The 20,036-nt window shown below is 39.2% G+C and overlaps 4 protein-coding genes across 4 annotated transcripts; 2 read left to right on the forward strand and 2 right to left on the reverse strand.

Annotated features, from left to right (window-relative positions):
• The first annotated feature begins 26 nt into the window (after positions 1-26).
• On the forward strand, positions 27-1,508 carry LOC125208250. The gene has a single exon (XM_048107832.1). It carries the CDS (start codon positions 368-370, stop codon positions 1,382-1,384), a length of 1,017 nt encoding a protein of 338 aa, XP_047963789.1. The 5' UTR covers positions 27-367; the 3' UTR covers positions 1,385-1,508.
• Positions 1,509-1,762: 254 nt separating this feature from the next.
• On the reverse strand, positions 1,763-6,235 carry LOC125206052 (paramyosin). The gene is made up of 5 exons (XM_048105335.1): positions 4,631-6,235; positions 4,403-4,479; positions 3,392-3,503; positions 3,117-3,233; positions 1,763-2,305 (listed from the first exon to the last, which is right to left on the reverse strand). The coding sequence occupies exons 1-5, from the start codon at positions 6,002-6,004 to the stop codon at positions 1,949-1,951; spliced, it is 2,037 nt and encodes a 678-aa protein (XP_047961292.1). The 5' UTR covers positions 6,005-6,235; the 3' UTR covers positions 1,763-1,948.
• A 1,137-nt stretch (positions 6,236-7,372) lies between these two features.
• LOC125203724 (proteasome subunit beta type-7-A-like) lies at positions 7,373-9,933 on the reverse strand. Its single transcript, XM_048102141.1, has 8 exons — positions 9,704-9,933; positions 8,758-8,899; positions 8,542-8,638; positions 8,384-8,453; positions 8,196-8,300; positions 8,014-8,112; positions 7,824-7,911; positions 7,373-7,695 (listed from the first exon to the last, which is right to left on the reverse strand). The coding sequence occupies exons 1-8, from the start codon at positions 9,845-9,847 to the stop codon at positions 7,619-7,621; spliced, it is 822 nt and encodes a 273-aa protein (XP_047958098.1). The 5' UTR covers positions 9,848-9,933; the 3' UTR covers positions 7,373-7,618.
• A 2,266-nt stretch (positions 9,934-12,199) lies between these two features.
• On the forward strand, positions 12,200-15,132 carry LOC125208067 (protein SIEVE ELEMENT OCCLUSION B-like). The gene is made up of 7 exons (XM_048107615.1): positions 12,200-12,589; positions 12,673-12,828; positions 12,892-13,340; positions 13,424-13,533; positions 13,604-13,746; positions 13,825-14,304; positions 14,370-15,132. Exons 1-7 carry the CDS (start codon positions 12,245-12,247, stop codon positions 14,997-14,999), a joined length of 2,313 nt encoding a protein of 770 aa, XP_047963572.1. The 5' UTR covers positions 12,200-12,244; the 3' UTR covers positions 15,000-15,132.
• Positions 15,133-20,036: the final 4,904 nt, after the last annotated feature.

Raw genomic sequence — 20,036 nt, forward strand, 5'->3', positions numbered from 1 at the left:
GCCGTTTTAATTTTCGTAAAGATTCTCAAAAAGCCATGAGAAGTAGTGATGTCAATTTTTTACTATATTGGCCCGGAATTGACCCGTGGACCATTAGTTTGGAACTGTTGGTCATAGTTCTAGGCCGAACCGGAACTGGAACCGAAAATGGGTGGAAATGGAACCGGCAGCATCGAGTATTATTATATGTGGGTTTCTTTTGTATTTTGAGGTGAACAGGAGGATACTCTGCTTTTGCACTTAGAATCAGTTTGTTTACTTGCCTTGCTTCCTCAACTTATGTCTGATTCTTTTTCTCCGCCTTTGATTGGTAAGCTACCATATTTTCTTCTTCACTTCACTTTCGCACCAATCCTCAGCCACCACAATGTCCCACCACAATGAGACAAATCCACACTTTCTCCCCCGTCAACGCGATTCGATCATCGAGTTTCCCTCACGCACGCCACCACCTCGCTCCAGGCCGCCGTCACGCCACCGTGGCCATGCTCCGGTTGTGGTTGAAGCGCCGCCTCATGTCCACCCCACACCTCGTTCTCCCCCTACGCAAGTTGCTCCACCGCCTCATGGCCACCCTACACAGCACACTGCACCTCATGTCCCCCCTACGCACGGTGCTCCACCGCCTCATGGCCACCCTCCACCATCTCATGGCGGAACATCGCCCCACCATCCGGCCCATGTTAAGCCCGTGGCACCCTTTGTCGCTGAGGTACCGCACCAAGAATCCAGACCCCATTCTGATTCTCATACGCGTCCTCAGCACGGAAGAGGCGGCCGCCACCCTGGTTTCATCCACCCCCCAACATCCCAACGGACCAGGCCGTTAACCTGGCTGGTGGCAGCATTCTGTATGCTCTTCTGGATATTGGTGATTGTGGGAGGCCTGATTGTCCTCATCGTGTACTTGGTGTTCCGGCCGCGCAGCCCTTGGTTTGACATCTCAACTGCCACCATCAACGCGGCGTACCTAGACATGGGCTACCTGCTGAATGCGGACGTGACGGTGCTGGCCAACTTCAGCAACCCCAACAGCAAGGTGAAGGTGGATTTCAGCTACGTGATCTTGGATCTCTACTATGACAACAACTACCTCACCACGAGTTACATCAAGCCGTTTGCAGTGATGAGGGGCGAGTCGAGGTTTGCCGACGTGCACATGGTGGGTAGCCAGGTGAAGCTGTCGAGTAAGCATAGCATGCAGCTGCAGAAACAGATAGAAGAAGGAAGAGTGAACCTTGAGATTAAAGGATTGTTTAGAGCTAGGTCTAAATTAGGAGGCATTTTCCACTACTCCTATTGGATGTATGCGCATTGCCAACTCGTCGTCACCGGCCCTCCCACCGGAGTTTTGCTCAGGAAAAAGTGTGTTACTAAGAGGTGAACAAGTGCGGCCATTTTGAATGTCTTGCCTTCACACTTATTTTTCTTGTCATTTCTGGTTTATTTATCCATTGTTTTAGTCTTGAATATTTAAATGTGAGTTTTGATCGATTCATTCTTTTCTACTTTCCATCCTTCTCCACTGTATCTCTATTCTACAATAAACTGATATGAAATACCGTTAAATTTACTTCCAAACTATCATCATAGGCCACATCAATTTTCATTTGACAAATATCAAGATACTATAAATTTAAAATTTATAAACTCTACTCTTTAAGTAACAATCCTTCACCAATGAAATGCAATTGCAAAAAAAAAAAAAGTTGCAATTGCAAAAAGGCAGAATAGCACACACAAATGTTTACACAACCATCAATTGGTTAAGCTTATCCTTCAACAATTAAATACTAAGAAAGAATAGTAAGCATAATGTACATCTGATTTCAAACAACTTTGCCAGATTAAGTTTTGCTATCAACTAACAGTGGAGTATATATTTTCCGTCGTTCAATACTCGATAATAACAAAGAAGTAAACAAGAAAGGTCGCAAGCAAAAAACAATCAAATAAGAGGTTCAGAAAGTTCCATTTCGTTGGCAGTTTGTTCCGGCGGTTCAGACCGATGGGATCCTACGTAATCCAAGCCAAGCCATTGCCATGGCCAGCAAACATATCTCGGCCTATTCAGACTGGTGGTTCTTGAGGCTTCCCGCGTATCAAGTTCATCAAGTTGACGAGTGAGCTCTTCCACACGATCTCTCAGCCTGGACGCCCTTGTATCTGCCAATCTCAATGACTTTTCAGCAGCATCTCTTGCTGCCATTGCGGCTTCTGCAGTTTCTTCTTTAAATTTAAGCTTTTTCTTTGACTCTATTACAGCTTGCCTAGCTTCTTCAAGTTCCTGGTGCACCGATGCCAGCTGCAGAATCACAGAATTGAAATTCAATAAACTCAAATGTTAACCATAGAGGACTAATTCTACTGGCCATTATTAAAGTAATCATCTTAGGAATTAATCTTCAGAATGCTTTAGAAAGGGGGAAAAAAGACAAAAAAACAATAACTAAGAGTAGGAAGACAAAAAAAACAATAACTAAGAGTAGGTTATTTACACTGGCAGACGAGAAAAACGAGAGTACCAGAAGTTTTCCACTGGCAGGTTATTTACATAAACATCAAGATTCATCAGCAGGGAAAATAGGGAATAGAATGATGAAGCAGCAAAATGACATCCCTAGACAAGGTCGATTCAATATGTCTCAAGGAAACACACTTAAATGTCCACAATGAGAAATGGAATTTAGTTAGTTGCAACATACAATGCCAAACTCCATGACGAAGCATGTGGTTCGAATAGAGCGTTTCCCTATAGTCAATTCATATGCAAACCTCCTATGACATGGACAGATGGCACAGTTCTTCAGGCAAACAATCTACTGGTATAAGAGCTACTATATAAATGCCAAACAATCTATCGGTGGTTTAACGAGCAAAAAAAAAAATCTGCGAAAGAGAAACAAAGTTCCAATGATATTACTTCCCGAACAAAGATAAAGCCTAAACAACATATAAAGGTCCTAGATTCATCTATATACGTTTCATTTGCTCTAGTAAAATTTTCATTGTGATGCATACATAGAATAAAAGGCATCAGACGGGAAAACCAGTCAATCAATGAAGACGAAAATGATAAGTGAAAAAAATTGTTTGGCTTCTCAAATTTTACTTACTTGTGATATATACTCTTGTTCAACTGCTTTTCCTGCATCCGCTTCTTGTTGTGCTGCTACCTTCCATCTCATGATTTCTTCTTCAGCTCCAGCAATATCCATCATAAGCCCCTCAACCTTGTGAAGAAAAATAAAGTGTCAGATCAAATAAGACTTGTTTATGGAAAATTGAAAATTACAAATGTGTGGACCCAGCCATCATGAGAAGAGTGATAACTAAAAAGTTGGAAGTTTTAGATGGTTGGTATAGCCAATTAAAAAAAACCTCGACCTACATTTTCATTAGCCACTCTTTCTTTCTCTTCAAGCTCTTCTACACGTTGCTTCCACTGAATCAGTTCCTTAGCTTGGGCATCAACACACTCCTTATATGAATTTGACTCTGCCCTTCATTTTGGCAACATTGAATATAAGCCAAGACAGTAAAGAAAAATTTTCATTGCTATAATAGTAAAATTACGTGATGTTATGCATTAATGGAATATAAGAAATCAATTTTCAGATATGTAGTCTTTTTCATTGATGCATGATCTGAAGCAGCTACATTGTTCCAAAAACCAAAAAGACTGAATTTAATGATTTCTTCTAAAAAACTTATTTCATTTTGCTTGTCTTTACAGCTGGGTACATGATTTTCCTTTAGCAAAGAAGAGAAGCAGTATATTGAAGTAAGACACACAATCACATGCTTCTTCTCACACTCCAAAGAGTAAAATAAAGCTCTAATGACAAAGAGACAAATATATATATGTGGATTAACGCTTTTAAAGTATGATATATTTTAAGAATAACTTCTTAGTTTTACATAAAACAACACCAAACTGAACCAAGAGAGGGCCTTGGATGTGAGCAACAACAGTTGTTCAAACTGGACTCTTGCCACTCCATATTAGACTATTAAAACTAGAAAGAACTGTTATGTAAGTTATTGTTCAACGATTATATGATGCTCACTTCGACTAAAGAATTTTAAACATTAGGATTGCGTTTGGTTGAAGGATTTGATCCAGCATCAAACCAACAAACGAAATTAACTTCAATGTTCCCTGTAGCACAGGGAACTCCTATGCAACCTCAAGCACTTAAGCCCATTAAGGTCACTAGGAACCAGAAAATAACACACAATGGGGTGCATATTATAACCAAGCATGTATGATGATGTTTCAAACGCTTTGTACTCAGGAACATTAGCGCCATGTAACTTCATTAGATCAATCAGTAATAAAAAAAACTATTGTAGAGGATCCTCTTATGATTTTTTAATGATTTCATAGCAGAACAAGTACCTCAGTTCCTCCACTGAATGTTTTAGCTCTATGATCTCAATCTGAGACTGCTTGATTATGTTCTCCAGTGCACTGGCCTGCAATCAAGAGTAGTGGTCACCACCAGGAGCAAAATCAGAGTTGACATCAGAAACTAGTGTTTGAACTGAATAATGCAAGTGAGAGCTGATAAAGCATAGATCAAAGCTAGTAAATCACACAGAAATTAATGCTAGAAAATTCGCATACCAGAGCATAAACTTCATTGTCGTCTGTGTCATCAGGACCCGCTTTACCTTTGGATGCATCAAATTTGCTGAACTTATAGTCGATCCCAGCCTCTTTTAAACCATTTTCTGCTACTTTAAATAATTTGTTGGTTTTGGAGGACATATCCACCGACATCCTCTGAGTCAAAGTACTTCTCAATAGAGACCCAATATGCTCTTTCTCATTTATCAGCTGTGAAACAGTTTCATTTAGTTTTTTCACCTCACAAGTTCTCTCCTCCACCTGGTCCTTGGTTTTCTCAACAACAATTTTACTCAACTCATACACAGATTCCATCCCCTCTAAAGATGCCCTTATATTTTCCTCCAGATTTGTTTCTTGAGCAAGGAACAAGGACTCTGACAATTCTGAGGATTTGTTAGCATCAACAATCTCCATAGCTTTGCACATTTCTTCATGCAGTCTTGTTACATAATTCAGTTGATCAATCAGCAAAGGCCTTTGCATCTCCATCTTCGACTCATAGTCAGAAATTAATAGCCTCAACCTTGAAAGTTCACCTTCCATCTCTTCCTGTTTTTCCGCAGACTCTCTCTCTAATTCTGCAACTTTTCCATCCTTCTCAAGTAGGGACTTTTTCAGAGTCTCGATCTCCTCACTTTTCTTTGCCACATCTTCCCTTAACCCACTAATAGCTGCCTCAAGTTGAGAAACCTCAATGGCAATCTCATAATTCCTCTGTTCAACCAACTCCCGGGCCTCATTCCTCCCCTTGATACTCGACTCAACCTGTCTCAGAAGCTCCTCCACAATCTCATTGGTCCTTTTAATCACACCATAGGCAACTGCTGGCAATCCCGAGTACTTATTAGACTTTGGCAAACCGTTTGCTCCAAAGTCCTTGTAGCTACTCACTTTCCTGGATATCTTCTCAATCCCACTGACCAGCATCGATGATCCTTTCTCCATTTCCACCCGCATCGAATCCCTCGCCTTGCCCGCCTCCTCCAGCTGCAACGAAACCTCATCTTTTTGCCTGCTTATCTCTTCTTTTAACTTAACCTCCTCACTCAAATCCCCACCGACCCTCTCCAAGTTCTTCAGAGCTTCCTCCTTGTCGCGCAACGCCTCATCCCGCTGCCGCGAACTCTCATCCCGTTTCTTGATCGCCTCGTGACACAGCGCTTTAAGCCTATTGAACGAAACTTGCATATCATTTTTCGCATTCTCAGCCGCCTCACGGGCAGCTCTCTCACGATCGAGCTCCGCCAGAATTTCCTTAAACTTCTCGACGGACACATCGTCAGGGTTCTGAATTACAATAGGGACTGGATCATCGGCCTCCACATCGCTCAATACGGTGTCGTTTTCATCGTCGCCGGAGGTTGCCATAATACTACACCAGCTCCCTCTAAAATAACCAACTCAGAATCCAACAATCGGATATGGGATCAATCAAAATAGGGCAGAAAAAAGGATTGGGGTTTTTGATTGGTTTTGCCGATCGAGCGCAATTGTATGAGAAATTAAATTGATCACTTAATTGATAAATAAAATAGACTGAATTTGGAGAAGATGATGACTTGAGAATTGGGGGATCGTACCCGACAACTGGAGGGAGTCCACAGGCGTACAGAAATTAGGAAATCAAAATTTCATTATCACAATATTTGTAGCTTTTGATTGTTGGTATTTCAGATTATATTATATATATATTCAAATCGATTTGTTAATTAAATACTCACACTTTTATTACTAAAACTCGAATATTCAAATCAATTTGTTTACTAAATACTCACACTTTTATTACTAAAACTCGAATATTCAAATCAATTTATTTACTAAATACTCACACTTTTATTACCAAAAGTCGTTTATTCAAATCGATTTGTTTACTTAATACTCGAGAGTAAAATTTCAAATCAATCCGCACACGATAGCCAAAATAAATTTTTGGTTTACATTTCAAGTTTGGTTTTATTTGGTCCCTAATGATATGAAATGGTCTAAAAGTAATTTTAAATGTTGGTAGATCTAATTAATTTAAACTTTTAAGTGCATTTTTTGTCCAAAGTAAGTGAAGTAATACTCGCATTTTGTATTGTACTGATGCAGTTAACTGAAAGTAAACAAATGGCGAAGTAATCAACGAATGTGAGGAAAATTTTCTATAAATTTAATTTAAATAATATTTAGCTCGGACCATAACTACAAAATTGCTCTTATCAGATTGGGACTTCGCACAAAGTCTTTCACTTGTGACATGATCAAATATAACTTAATTGGTAATTACATTTAAGTCGAATTAATAGGTTGAAATTTAGCGTCACGCCACAGTAATATTCAAGGAATGCAAACTTAACTATAAATCAACTAAAAGATATAGTGGGATATGTTTTCGTAAAGATAATAGGAGTACTATCTAAAGTCTAAACCTTGCATTATGCATGCAAGAAGGCTAGTTAGGGCACCCTTGAAAACTCAGGGTAATATGCAGTTATGTCAGTTCAAAATAGGAAGCTATCTCAGAATCTAAGATGCATAACGATGGCACTTATGTTTGCTTTGACATAGACATAGACTCCACAACATAATCACAATTAACTGTTGCTCCACAGGCGCACCTATATCAATTATACACAACCCTAATTTGTCTGCATTTTACTGATTCATCTACTGTGGTTATTTAGCCTGCACATACTCAAAATTTTCCAAATTCTGGAAGGAGTTTGGTGCAGTGAATTAATTATTCTTAGCTCGGAAGCAAAAGCAACAATGATATTTTGTATACCATTTAGGTATAGTGATCTTATCCATCATATGTTTACTGGGACAGAAAGGGAGAGATAGGGGGGATAACTGTAAACCGTAGAAATTATAATCTCCAACAAACTGCAACATGGACAAAGTTGGTGAAAATGAAAGTGAAGGCATTGAGGCTAGACAGTAGGCTAGTTAATGAGAAGACCAGGAAGTTTCCAAGAACGATGACATATTCAATCACATTCATTCTTCCATAGCATCTCCCCCTTCAATCACTTCCACCAGCTCTCTCAATGGTGTGATCTTTGTCAGCAACACCTCTGCAGATATATTAGAGAAGAAAATGAGTAGAAATAAAATCAAAACTGAAGCAATCAAGTAACATGAAACACATAATGCAATTTTTAAGTTGTTAAAACTAATACTCCATTTTCCTAATGATACTCACCAGTCTTCTTGGAGAAAGAGTATCCCTTCTCACTCACATACGTACGAGGGTTCGGCAACATATAATTTCTCAAGTACTCTCGCTTCCCCTAAAAGAAAAGGCAAAAGGGGTAAGATGGAAACCAGTTTATCACAAGCAACAAGTACCTATGAGTGGATAGGAAGAAAACATCATAAATTTTAAATCAGACCTTTGTTATGACACAGACATCTACATTGCTTCCACTTCCCAGATCATTGAATATACCAGAGCAAATTGCTTCAGCCACTAGTTTTACTCCTTCATCCCTCTGCAAAAGTGCTTTGCAGTCTCAACTCAAGGAATCCACACAATAAGTGTTTGAATGCTCTACAAAAGACCTAAGGAACTTACAGTGAGCCCTTCACGGTATTTTGATTCAAAAATAGCCATTGCAGCAAGTGATCCAGAACCCATAGTAGCAAATGGTAGAGTATCTGTAGAACCATGTGGATAAATCTGGGATAGACTCCTTACATGTTAGACCCGAGGGATAAAAGAAAAGGAAAACAAAGCAACATCTTCAGGCCAAAGTAACTCACAGTATGCAGGTGAGGACCTGTCACATCCACTCCACCAAGCACCAAGGCAGCTGATACATGTCCTTGATAACTGATTCAGATATAAACCAATGAACTTCCCATGTAACCCATTTTACACACGAGATAATGACACTATAAAAGAGTTTTGGGGTTTGCACCTAAAAAGATGAGACTTCAGAAGAGTCAGAGCAGTCACAACCCTGGATTCACGGCCAGTATGAAACCGGTGCAGCTTCAGCTGAGAGCTAACCATGTCTAGTGAAGGTCAATACAAACAGACAGTATAAGTTGGCCATATACAGAAGGCATTATAAAGAGTCAGATAGTTCAGTAAACAAGAAGACAACATGAGATGAGAACTAATTCATTTATACCTGTAACAGCTTCTGTATCGGCGGCCGTACCAGCTCCACAACAATATATATTTGGAGCCATGTAGTGGATCTTCTCGCAATTCTTATCAGCAACAATGGGGCCTTCAGTGGCTCGTGTGTCAGCTCCAAGAATGACACCATCCTAAAGCATAGAAATATTGTCAAGGGAAACATATTCAAGCATATAACAAACATATTCATTAACCTTAATAAGCTAGTGAGTACATATACACTCCTACGCGATACATGGAAGTAAATAAGGCCACTGAGAAGATGTTTGCTTAGTTTAACTGAAGTCAGATACCATGGGCTACAATATAGGGTAGGGCTTGCACATTTTCATAAACAACTCAAAATTTGAAACAAATGTATTACCACTAGGTGATCTTATAAATTCCATGTCAGCTTGACTAGACTATTTCAGCTCGATGAGCCTGTACTTGATGAAGCACAGTTCTAAAGCATTAGAACTTCAACTCTACCTCAAACAATAAGACTGTGATAATTCTGTTTAACTCCGATTTCCTTTTATTGCAACCGATAAAATTCCGCGAATCATGTCATTCGAAAGTCGAACAAACTTCAACTTCATCTCACCCAAATGATCAGAAAGTTTAAATCCGAGTATTCAAGAAAAAGTCTACTGAATAAATGGTAAACATCTCATCTAGACTACAAAAAAGCTCAGGATACCATTATGACATATTTTTCCAACAAAACATCACATTCCCACATTTTCCATCTCAATTCACTACAAAGCCCTCCAATAAAAAACTGAATGGAACCAAAGCAATACATAATCGCGGTGTTCCAAGTAATCACGAAGGAAAAGGGAAGGGCAACAAACAAATTCATGAAAAATAAGCCAAAAGAGAAAACCCAATTGAGCAAGCACAACGTTAATACCCAAATCGAAATTCAAAGACGGTCCATAATCAAAATGTACCTGAAAAACCAACCCAACAATCGTAGTTCCGGTCTTCAGATACGAGGATGGCTTCAAACCCTTTTGCATAAGCATCTCGTTTCTCTTGCACAAATCGAAAGAAAATCCCCCCCTAGCAGGAGCCGATTCCTCGAATCTCGACATTGCGAATTGCTAATGATCAACACTAAGACCGTTTTCGGATAAAAATAAACTAGAAATTATGTAGATTCAGGAAAAGGAGTGCAAGTGTATATGTGAGAGCTTGGGGACGAAGAAAGGGGAGGCAGTCGTGTCGGGTCGGGTGATTTCTCTTTCGGGTTTGGGTTTCAACAGGATTCGGATGCAAGACTAGTCAACTGGGCTGGGTCGGGACGTCTAGCACGCTTAAGGCCTGATCTGACCTAGGCCCACGATTGAAACGGCTGAGCTGGGTTTGATTTCTATAAATATAGCCCAATTCATTCAAATACTACTCCCTCCGTCTCTTAAATTTTGTCGCATTTTTCCATTTCCGTCCGTCCCACAAAATTTGACACATTTCACTTTTTACCATTTTTAATTGCGGACTCATTCCACTAACTCATTCATACTCACATTTTAATTATAAAACTAATAAATAAAAGTAGGATTCACCCTCCACTAACTTTTTCAACTCCCTTTTTGTTACATTTCTTAAAATCCGTACCCGGTCAAAGTATAATAAAATTTAAGGGCCGAAGGGAGTAGTTCATTAGAGGACTGCCTGAGTTTTAATGCAAAATTAATAAAGCATGTAAGAAAAAGAGAAAAAATGAGGAAAATAAAAGAGGGAAAAAGAAAATGTGGATAAAGTAAAGAAATAAAGATAAAAAGTAAGGCTGTCAAATAATAGGAGTCACATTTGGTGTTGGCACGAATTTTACGAAATGTAAAGAATAGTGAGATGAAAAAGTTAGTGGAATATGAGGTCTAATTTTTTATATTGATAGTATATAATTGAATGAGTAGAATGGGTGAAGTGAGTTAGTGGGATGTGAGACCTATTTATCATTTATGATAAAAATAGAATGTGAGTTTTATTATGGACGGATCAAAATATCAAAATGTGATTCCTATTGTGTGAGTGAGAAAGTAGTAAGTGATTAAATGAGAGTAATTTTTCATTTTATGAGTATGTAATTAATTTTTAGAAAGATGAAAATAGAAAGATAATAATATTTTTGGGATGGTTGGAGTATAATTTAGTTCTCGATACACTTCTTAAAAATTTATATAGATATAGTATTTAAAACAAGAATAACAAGATGATACTTGCTTTAGAGGGTTCTTGTTATTTACTTAAGTCCTATTTATAGTAATATAAGAATGAATTATTTGGATGAACGACATTGATTCACAGTATCCATATTAAAGTAGTAGTACTACTTGTTAGAGTTGGACCATTGGTTACGAATTTAAGGTATACTAAGTCATCTTAATTAACAAAATAAATAAACAACTTTAGCAATTGTAAAGAAAAAGTGGGATCTGCCATTAAAATTTTCTCTCCCATTATTTGACCTTCCCTCTTGGCCACTCACAACACAAGGAAGCTATCTATCAAAATTTCACATTCTGTAAGCAAAAATAATTCATCCTCCATCTAATATCCAACAATTAATTTATTGACTTAGTTTGGTCACTAAAATATATTTCAACAGATAGTAATAAAAATCATCTAAACCAACCATAGCGAATCATGACGAACACCCCTAATCAATTAAGTTGCTGTTGTATAAAGTAGAGAGAGCTGATATAAATGGAAGTAAATCAAGCATAACTTGACAAGGTAATATATTGTTGTCTCGTTAATACTGACAATACAAAATAAAGGCGATATCTGGATTTTGTCCTTGTCTTACAGACAAGCTCTTTTTTCTTCTTTGGCTAATATTCTTGTTATAATTGCTTTGCTATGGTTTGTCTTAGTCCGACGTTGGAATAACGTAAAGTTTCACATGATTCTCGCAATTTAACAGGAAACTCTAGGCATTGAATTTGTTTATTTTAATTTAACTCATTTAATCTTACTCCTATTTTGTTTTCTTCAGTTTGATTGATCTATACATGCATGAATACGCAAAGTTTTTCGTCATAAAAAGTTAGTTCCAAATATTCCCTAAAAATGTAAAGAGTTGCAAATATAATTCGGAAATCTTCATCATCAGTCATCACATACATGTGTATGTTGCAAATTCAGAAATGAGTTATATAATGCTGAATTATTGCTTCCATGCAAATTCATATATTGGACATTATATTGTTGAAGAAGAAGCAAAATGGCAATGTTTTCACTGTGAAGAAAAGGATTTGTGGGCAAATAGGAAACGAATTCCAAACCTTCCAAATTAATCTAGGAGCAATAGGAAGTAAAGAACATGATTCAGTAATACTTTATTCCATTTCTTGTCCCTCGCATCTTTATTTTTGTCGAATGCAGAGCTTGTATCTATATAAGGCCTACACAAGTTGAGCAGAAGATGCACAACCAACACATCATCTCCCCTCTCAAATCAACACCCTTCCCTCCAACCTCCTGCAATGGCAAGCCGGGACGCGGTGCCTTCCACCAGACCGACCAACGGTAAGGCCAAGCCTCCATCGGCTGCCGCCCATGATTTGGGAATGGTAGGCGCCAATCACAGTTTTCGACCAAGCCATGAGCCAGATTCGAGGCTGGTCCGCCACCCCATTCCCCCTCCTTCTCTAGGTGGGCGTCAGCGTGACCGCGGCTTCTTCTCCTCAGACGACACTGCCCTCACCAAGCAGATCCTCGCCACTCACGCCCCTGACATAGAAGACCTCAATGTGAAGCCGCTCCTCTCCATCGTTGAGGATATCCTTCGTCTTTCCAAACCTTCCTCCTCGACTGATCACACCTCTCTTGTATACATGCTCCATACATAGCTAATACTACCTAGCATAATGCACTTTAAATCTCGAATTCACACATTTTGCTTTGTTTTCAGGTGAATAATCAAGTTAAACCACATTTGGACACTTTGGATAGCAGCAAGGCCATACAGAGCTCACCCCATCAGGACGCCAAAGTCCTCTACAATCACGAACACGATTCGGAGATTGTTAGACTGCTGGCCTTTCCAATCAGCAAGATCTCTTGTGAGGTACATTTCTCTCCATTCTTGCTTCTTTATCCTGATGCAAAACTCACATTGTGTGTAAAACAGATCATCTGCAAATGCTCTGCTGGTGGGGAGGCACACTCTGTCACCATGGACCTCCTCAAATCACTGTCCAACTACTCATGGGATGCCAAAGTGGTGATCATTTTCGCGGCCTTTGCTGTCAACTACGGGGAGTTCTGGCTAGTGGAGCAGAACCACACCAGGAACATGCTCGCCAAGCACATCGCCACCCTCAAGGATCTGCCCTACGTGATGGAGCACGCGGGGAAATTAGAGAAGAAGTTTGAAGCAGTTCTTGACCTGTTAAACGCCGTGTTGAACGTGATCCACTGCCTCATCGAGTTCAAGGAGCTCCCTTCCGTTTACATCAGCCATGACGCGCCAGAAGTCGTGGCTGCCACCGCTCATATCCCAACTGCTGTGTACTGGATCATAAGGAGCCTCCTTGCTTGTGCATCCACTCTCCTCAACCTCATTGGGAGCGGCCACGAGTATGTTTTAGATTTTTAGTTATTTCTCCTCTTAATGTAGTAGTACAGTATTAATTAAAATGTACTCTATGTTGTTGTTATAGGTACATTACCTCAACTGCTGAATCGTGGGAGATACTGAGCCTGGCTCATAAGCTGTCGGTCATACTGGAGCACCTCCGAGACCAGCTGGCAGTGTGCAAGGGCTTAGTAGGTGTGTGGTGTACTAGTTCCTGGATTCATTAATCCAAAAGCATTGCTAATGTAGTAAGTAAATTTGACAGAGAGAAAGAAGGCCGAAGACGCGTACACTGCGTTCAAGAAGCTGATCGAATCAACCCACATCGAGAACATGAAAGTTTTACGCGCAATGATCCGCGCAAGAGACGATCAAAGGCCGCTCTATGATGGCTCCAAGAGGATCAACGTGAGTGCTGCCTGCAATTTGTGGTTTAATCATTAATCAAACAATGTTAGTACACAAGATGCATGTATTTATTTACAGGAGCGGCTGGAGGTGTTGAGGAGCAAGTACGTGCTGCTGCTGATCTCGGACCTGGACATCCCTCACGAGGAGCTGAACGTGCTCCACATGATCTACAACCAGCAGGCGAGGAGGCACGAGTACGAGGTTCTGTGGCTTCCGATAGTGAATCCAACAACGCCCATGACTGGAGTGGAGAACACGGTGTTCTACGACCTCCGCAACAACAGCATGCCTTGGTACTCGGTGGATCACCCGGCACTGATCGAGCCGGTGGCGGTGAGGTACATCCGAGAGGAGCTCAAGTTCGTGCACATGCCGATGCTGATCGTTCTGGATCCCCATGGAAAGCCCTCCAAAACCGATGCTCTGCCCATGATGTGGATTTGGGGCAGCGATGCCTTCCCCTTCACCAAGGACCAGGAATGGGCGCTGTGGAGAGACAAGACGTGGAACATCGAGCTCCTAGCTGACTCCATCGATCCACGCATTCAAGAATGGGTAACTATATACTAGTACTACCTAGCTACTTCAGTTTCGAGCTTCTAACAAATGAAACGGTGTAGATGAGGGGAGACAGGGTGGTGTGCCTGTACGGCGGGGAGGACATGGAGTGGATCCGGAAGTTCACTTTGGCGGCGAGGGCAGCGGCAGCCGCGATGCACGTGCCGCTGGAGATGCTGTACGTGGGGAAGAGGAACCCGCGGGAGAAGGTGCGGAGGTGCCATGAGACGATAGAGAGGGAGAAGCTGAGCCACGTGTTCCACCCGACGGACTACTACGACTACGTGTGGTACTTCTGGGTGCGGCTGTGGAGCATGTGGAACTCGAAGAAGCAGGTGGGGATGAGCGTGGAGAGCGACCACATCATGCAGCAGATCATGGACATCCTCACATACGACAGCAGCGAGGAGGGCTGGGCGGTTTTCAGCCGCGGCAACCACGAGATCACCAAGGGGAAGGGCGACGTCGTGCTGCCGGTTATGGAAGGGTATGCGGCGTGGGAGTACAAGGTGGACCGCGCGGATAAGTTCGTGCCGGTGCTGGACGAGGAGATACGGCGGACGCACCCGGAGCACCACTGCAACCGCCTTATCCTGCCAGGCCACGCTGGCTACGTGCCCGATCACGTCGTCTGCTCCGAGTGTGGCAGGACCATGGACAAGTTTGTCTTGTACCGCTGCTGCACCGACTGATTTTTATCCTCTACGCCTAAATAAACTTAATAGCATCTCTTTCTCTACCATTATTTCCGCATTTGCTTCCACTACTAGTACTAATTGTTTCCACCTTTATTATGAATTATAATAAACTTAGTTTTATGAATGATGTGATACATATCATGTTCATCAACCCCTTGTAGATCAGTCGTACACATATTTTTCCCAAAATCACAAATGCATGTCCCTCTCTCCACACACAGAATTTAGGCATAATATATTCAAACCAGCTTGAATTATTCGAGAATTTTATTCGAAATTTTAGACATATGGTTTGGATTTTATAGCAATAATTGACTCTCTTTTTCCTACTTTATTTTCTTTAATATCTTACTTTATTCACTTTTTTACTTTATACTACTCTTTTCGTCCAAACTACCTTGACACATTTTTTAGCACGAAGTTTAAGAAATTGATGTTTAAAGATTAAATAAAAAGAATATGAAATAGGGAATAAAATAAAGTAAGAGTCAGATGAAATATATGAAGAAATAGGATAAGGTTTTGGCAAAAAAAGAAATGTAGCAAGTAGCTTCAGATAACCAGAAATGGAATATATATTTGTTGTAAATAGCAAGACACAAGGGGTATTTTATTCTCTTTTTTTATCTACTTTTTTCTCCCACAAATGATAGCTCACTAAACACAACTAGTATTCATGTGCCAAAACATTAACCTCACTTATGCTGGGCCTGGGACAGAGGAAGTAATTACTACATGCACTAGACAAATCAACATAGCAAATTGGCACGTAAATTAGAAGAGAAATATAAGAGAGAGATAGTAAGTATCTAAGATTAGAATATCCGTTACATAACATAAACGATTCAAATTACGTCGATGACAAGAGTTAAATCGTATACACACTCACCACAACTACATATATGGTGGCGATGATGATGATGATGATGATCAAGCAAAAGCAGTGGAAGCAACACCACCATGTAGGGTGATTTTAGCTGCAAGATCTTCCTTCCTAATCACAACCCTGTCAATCTCCTTCCCCTCTTTGAAGAACACAAAGGAGGGCAGCGTGTTGATTTTGTACTCCTTAGCAACCCTTTGCACCCATTGCATAAAGTTAGAGATACAATTTTGATTAACCTAACAACATGAATGGAAGTACAGTTACATACACTTAGCTCATCACCGTCCACCTTCAAGAATATAACATGGGGTGTCTTCTCGGCTATCTCGGCCAGAATAGGCTTCAGCCATGAAACACCAAACTCCACAACCACCTGATCACAAGATAGTTAAGCAACAAAGCACAAACATACACACACCCAAGACTGACATTATTTATGGCCCATTGTGTCCAAGTTGATGAAGAAGACATTACTACATTGAGAACTAACTTACAGTTATTCACCAGTTCCTTGTAATAAACATTTCATGTTAAAACCTCAAGAAACATAAGAAACAAGTCAGAAACAGACACGCATACTGACATCATCAATGGTCGTGCCAAGAAGAAGAATATACAATGAAGCTAATTATCAATCCCGGCAGAAGGCAGAACAAACAGAGCAACACACACAAATCCCCGCAAGATTGACTTTATATGCATTGTGTCGAACGAAATGACCACACTAACCTAACTTCGGCATAAAGTGACTGATCAATACCTAGCAGCAAACATTTCATGTCAAGACTATAAAATGACATAGACACATACACATACAAACCATTATCATCCACACTAATCGAAATTAGTCACTAACAGCCAATATATTTCACTAGATCACAAGCTAGATCTTTCTACTAACATAGATTCACAATAAGATGTTGAGAAAATTACCATCGCATGATTGTAAGGAAAATGCTAACTATTTACCAGTGTGTTGGTGTCAATAATCCATTCACGGAATGAGTAAGAAGCCAATTTCTCTTGTTCAAAATGAAATGGGAAACACTACATACTCGGTACACCATTTATCCAACAAACCGGTTGCAAGCGGCATGACACCATCGCCAGGTATTAGTGTTGTCACAGATCGGATATCCGCCGCCGGAGAGGAGCTTTTTGAAGACAAAAAGTGTTCTCCTCATGTTTTTGTTAACTGAAGAAAATCAGCATGAAAATTAAACAAACCCGTAATTCATGAAAAACAATGGAAAGAACAAAATAAAATGTTGCTGCCTTGGAGACTGGAAAATTGGATATCCATTGTAAAAATCCTAAAGTGAAGCAAAAGTTGCTGGATAATAAATAAATAAAATGAAGGAAACGTTGCTTACCTGAAATATCACCTGTGGCCGTAGTATGTAGGGAATAGAAATGGGATAAAGAATTGTTAATTGAGTGAATTCTTTTTTGTTACTATCAATTAAAAGGTTAAGGTTGAAAATTATAAGTATCTTAGATTATAAAATTATATATTAGTATAAAATATCCACATGATCTGGCCACAATTGTGTGAGAAACGGTTTACAGAGCTGGGCTTCTACACAGAATAATGGGCCACCTATTTCAAGTCTATATAAAATTCATCATGCGGGCCTCAACGCACAATTATTAAATAAAAGAGAGAGTTTTAAAAAATAATTAAAATATTATTAATAGAGAATGAGACCCACTTAATTAAAGAAAAAAAAATATTTTTAAAATTAAAAAATGTATATCTCGTAGAACGGATGGAATATCATTTTTTCAACATAATTGCAAAAAGAAGTGTGTCAAATAGCAGAGTAGTTTTCAATCTTTTAAGAATTTTTAATGTAGTTTTCAGTTTATATAATTAAGTACTATTATTAAAATATTTTTTTATTAATTGTACAAATGAAATAATGAACACATTTCAAGAATCCAAGTTGCATAATATTAGGTAGTTGTTTAATATTTGGAATTTGGCCCCTAACAAAATTACATATATTATAGAATTCTTAATCTAATTAAAATTAATATTAATTTAGATTCATAAGATCTTGATATGAAAATTTGTATGATTAAAGCTCTAGCTTCAATTATTTAATTATTATTATGACGAAGTATATAAATTTCACTTTTATAATATTTCTTATTCTCTGCATTTTTTATGTTCTTACGAATATTTGTATTATACCCGCCTATATATGAAGAGAAATTCAAATAACAATCTTTCTTATGAATGTGACAATCTTTTTTGGTCATTGGATCATGAAGATTTATGACGTATACATAATTATAACATGTGAAAATTCTTGAACCATATATTCATTCACCACCTTAATGATTCAAAATTTTATTGTTACTGGGAGTATTTTAAAAAGGTATTATCCAATATTAAAAAAATAAGTAAATTTAGCAAATGGGGCATAACTCAAAGAGTGAATTTGAGGCACTTCATGTAGTGTATATTATCAAACCTCACCTGGTGGTATAAATAATCAATGGCTAAGCGTCAATTATAGACATGTTGTGTTGGTGTAAATTGGTGTGTTGATAGTTATTAAAAATCTATTGTTTGGGTCCAACGAACATGCATCTGCTCGTGATATGATTCATATTTTAAGGAAATCACAATTAATTAGTTATCTTTTTTTCATCGTATCTTTTTCATATCTTAATTTCTTATTCAATAAGTTAGGATAGTATTCTATTATTATAAATAGGAGAATTTGTTATCATATTTAATTATCCAACAATGAATCAATGAATATATTATTTTGGCAAAATGCCTCGCGTTATGCTTTGAATCCATAATTCCCTACGCTACCTGCTGCTCGACAGAATCTCTCCGCGCACAGCTGAAACGTATATCTGATCTGTAGCCGTTGCCCGACGGGTTGGAACCACGCACAGCCGCCCAGATTTTTATCTCCGCGACCCTCACTGGCGCCGGATTTATCTGTATTTGTTATTTTCTATTTTATCGGATCGTTAGGGATTTAGGTCTTTAACAACTGGTGCTTTCTATTTTATCGGATCCGCCCGACTATCGCTGCTCGCAGACCTTGCAACCTACGCAGTCTGACCGACCGCTGAGTCACCGCACAACTCCATTGCCTATTGTTGCCTCGCCACGGTCTGGCTTCACGCACCCGCCTCAACAGTCCAGCCGTTAATTGATTCGGGGAAACAGCGTGGTCTGTCCAATATTCCCAGTCTCAAGGTTTGTTCTCATTGCCTAGCCCAACTAGCTGCAGTAAGTGATTACAACGAAAAATTACGTATTTATAGATTGGAGCAAGCTACCCTTCTCGCCGAGTTGAATGCGTGGTTTGAGGAGAATATTGATGACAAAAATCTACTTGAGGATGTTCCCAACAACGCCGCTCACAATGGGGGCGCTAATATTGATGTTGATGTTCCAATCAACGAGTCCCTGGAAGAGATCGTCAAGACCAACAATATGCCGCTGCAAGTGCTCGTCGAGGTATATGATGAGAAGATTGGTGATCTTATTGAGCCAATACATCGCGAAGTGACATTGTTAGATGATGTAGAGGAGGACAATTCCACGCAGTGGCGAACACAGTAAGAAGGCACAAGGGGCTTCGCCACAGTAAGAAGGCACAAGGGGCTTAAGCCCCTGCCAAAAGATTATTTTTATCATTTTTTCTACTTCTATAATTTTCGAAATTGTTTGGAATTCTTGTTCAGCCCTTCCCAATATATGTCCTCAAATATTAAATTATTGAAACTTGATTGGGTGGAAGGGGCTGAAATTTGAAACTAGAGAAGAAGAAAGTATCAACAATAGCGGAAGAAGGCTGACGACGTTTGGTAAAGAAGAAGAAAGTGATAAATAATATTATAATAATACGCTATTTAATGTGAAGTCTTCAGCTTTTCTCACGCAGCTTTCCTCGCGTGTTACACACGTTGCATCTGTAATTCTTAATCCTATATTCCTATAGATTTACGAATTTAATGTTATTTAGTAAAGGAGTTAAAATTTATTTCCTTATAGGGGAGTTCATTTAGCTATTCTCTTATATTAAATGGGTTATTAAATGTTTTATTATAACCTATCTCTTTCTTGTAAAATTGGTAATTTTGTTGTAAATAATAACGTAGATATCAAAAGT

This window comes from Salvia hispanica, chromosome 2, assembly GCF_023119035.1.
Source record: "Salvia hispanica cultivar TCC Black 2014 chromosome 2, UniMelb_Shisp_WGS_1.0, whole genome shotgun sequence".
NCBI classification, from domain to species: Eukaryota; Viridiplantae; Streptophyta; class Magnoliopsida; order Lamiales; family Lamiaceae; genus Salvia; species Salvia hispanica.

Bases quoted from the DNA above. Each gene is read 5' to 3' on its own strand.
- LOC125208250 (XM_048107832.1), top strand. From the start codon at position 368: ATGTCCCACCACAATGAGACAAATCCACACTTTCTCCCCCGTCAACGC.
- LOC125206052 (XM_048105335.1), bottom strand. From the start codon at position 6,004: ATGGCAACCTCCGGCGACGATGAAAACGACACCGTATTGAGCGATGTG. The intron at 4,480-4,630 runs GTATGCGAATTT...TCTTGATTGCAG, and splicing joins ACAATGAAGTTTATGCTCTG to GCCAGTGCACTGGAGAACAT. The intron at 3,504-4,402 runs GTACTTGTTCTG...GCCAAAATGAAG, and splicing joins CATTCAGTGGAGGAACTGAG to GGCAGAGTCAAATTCATATA.
- LOC125203724 (XM_048102141.1), bottom strand. From the start codon at position 9,847: ATGTCGAGATTCGAGGAATCGGCTCCTGCTAGGGGGGGATTTTCTTTC. The intron at 8,113-8,195 runs GTAAGTTCCTTA...GCACTTTTGCAG, and splicing joins AATACCGTGAAGGGCTCACT to AGGGATGAAGGAGTAAAACT. The intron at 7,696-7,823 runs GTGAGTATCATT...ATATATCTGCAG, and splicing joins CTCTTTCTCCAAGAAGACTG to AGGTGTTGCTGACAAAGATC.
- LOC125208067 (XM_048107615.1), top strand. From the start codon at position 12,245: ATGGCAAGCCGGGACGCGGTGCCTTCCACCAGACCGACCAACGGTAAG. The intron at 13,341-13,423 runs GTATGTTTTAGA...TTGTTGTTATAG, and splicing joins CTCATTGGGAGCGGCCACGA to GTACATTACCTCAACTGCTG. The intron at 14,305-14,369 runs GTAACTATATAC...GAAACGGTGTAG, and splicing joins ATCCACGCATTCAAGAATGG to ATGAGGGGAGACAGGGTGGT.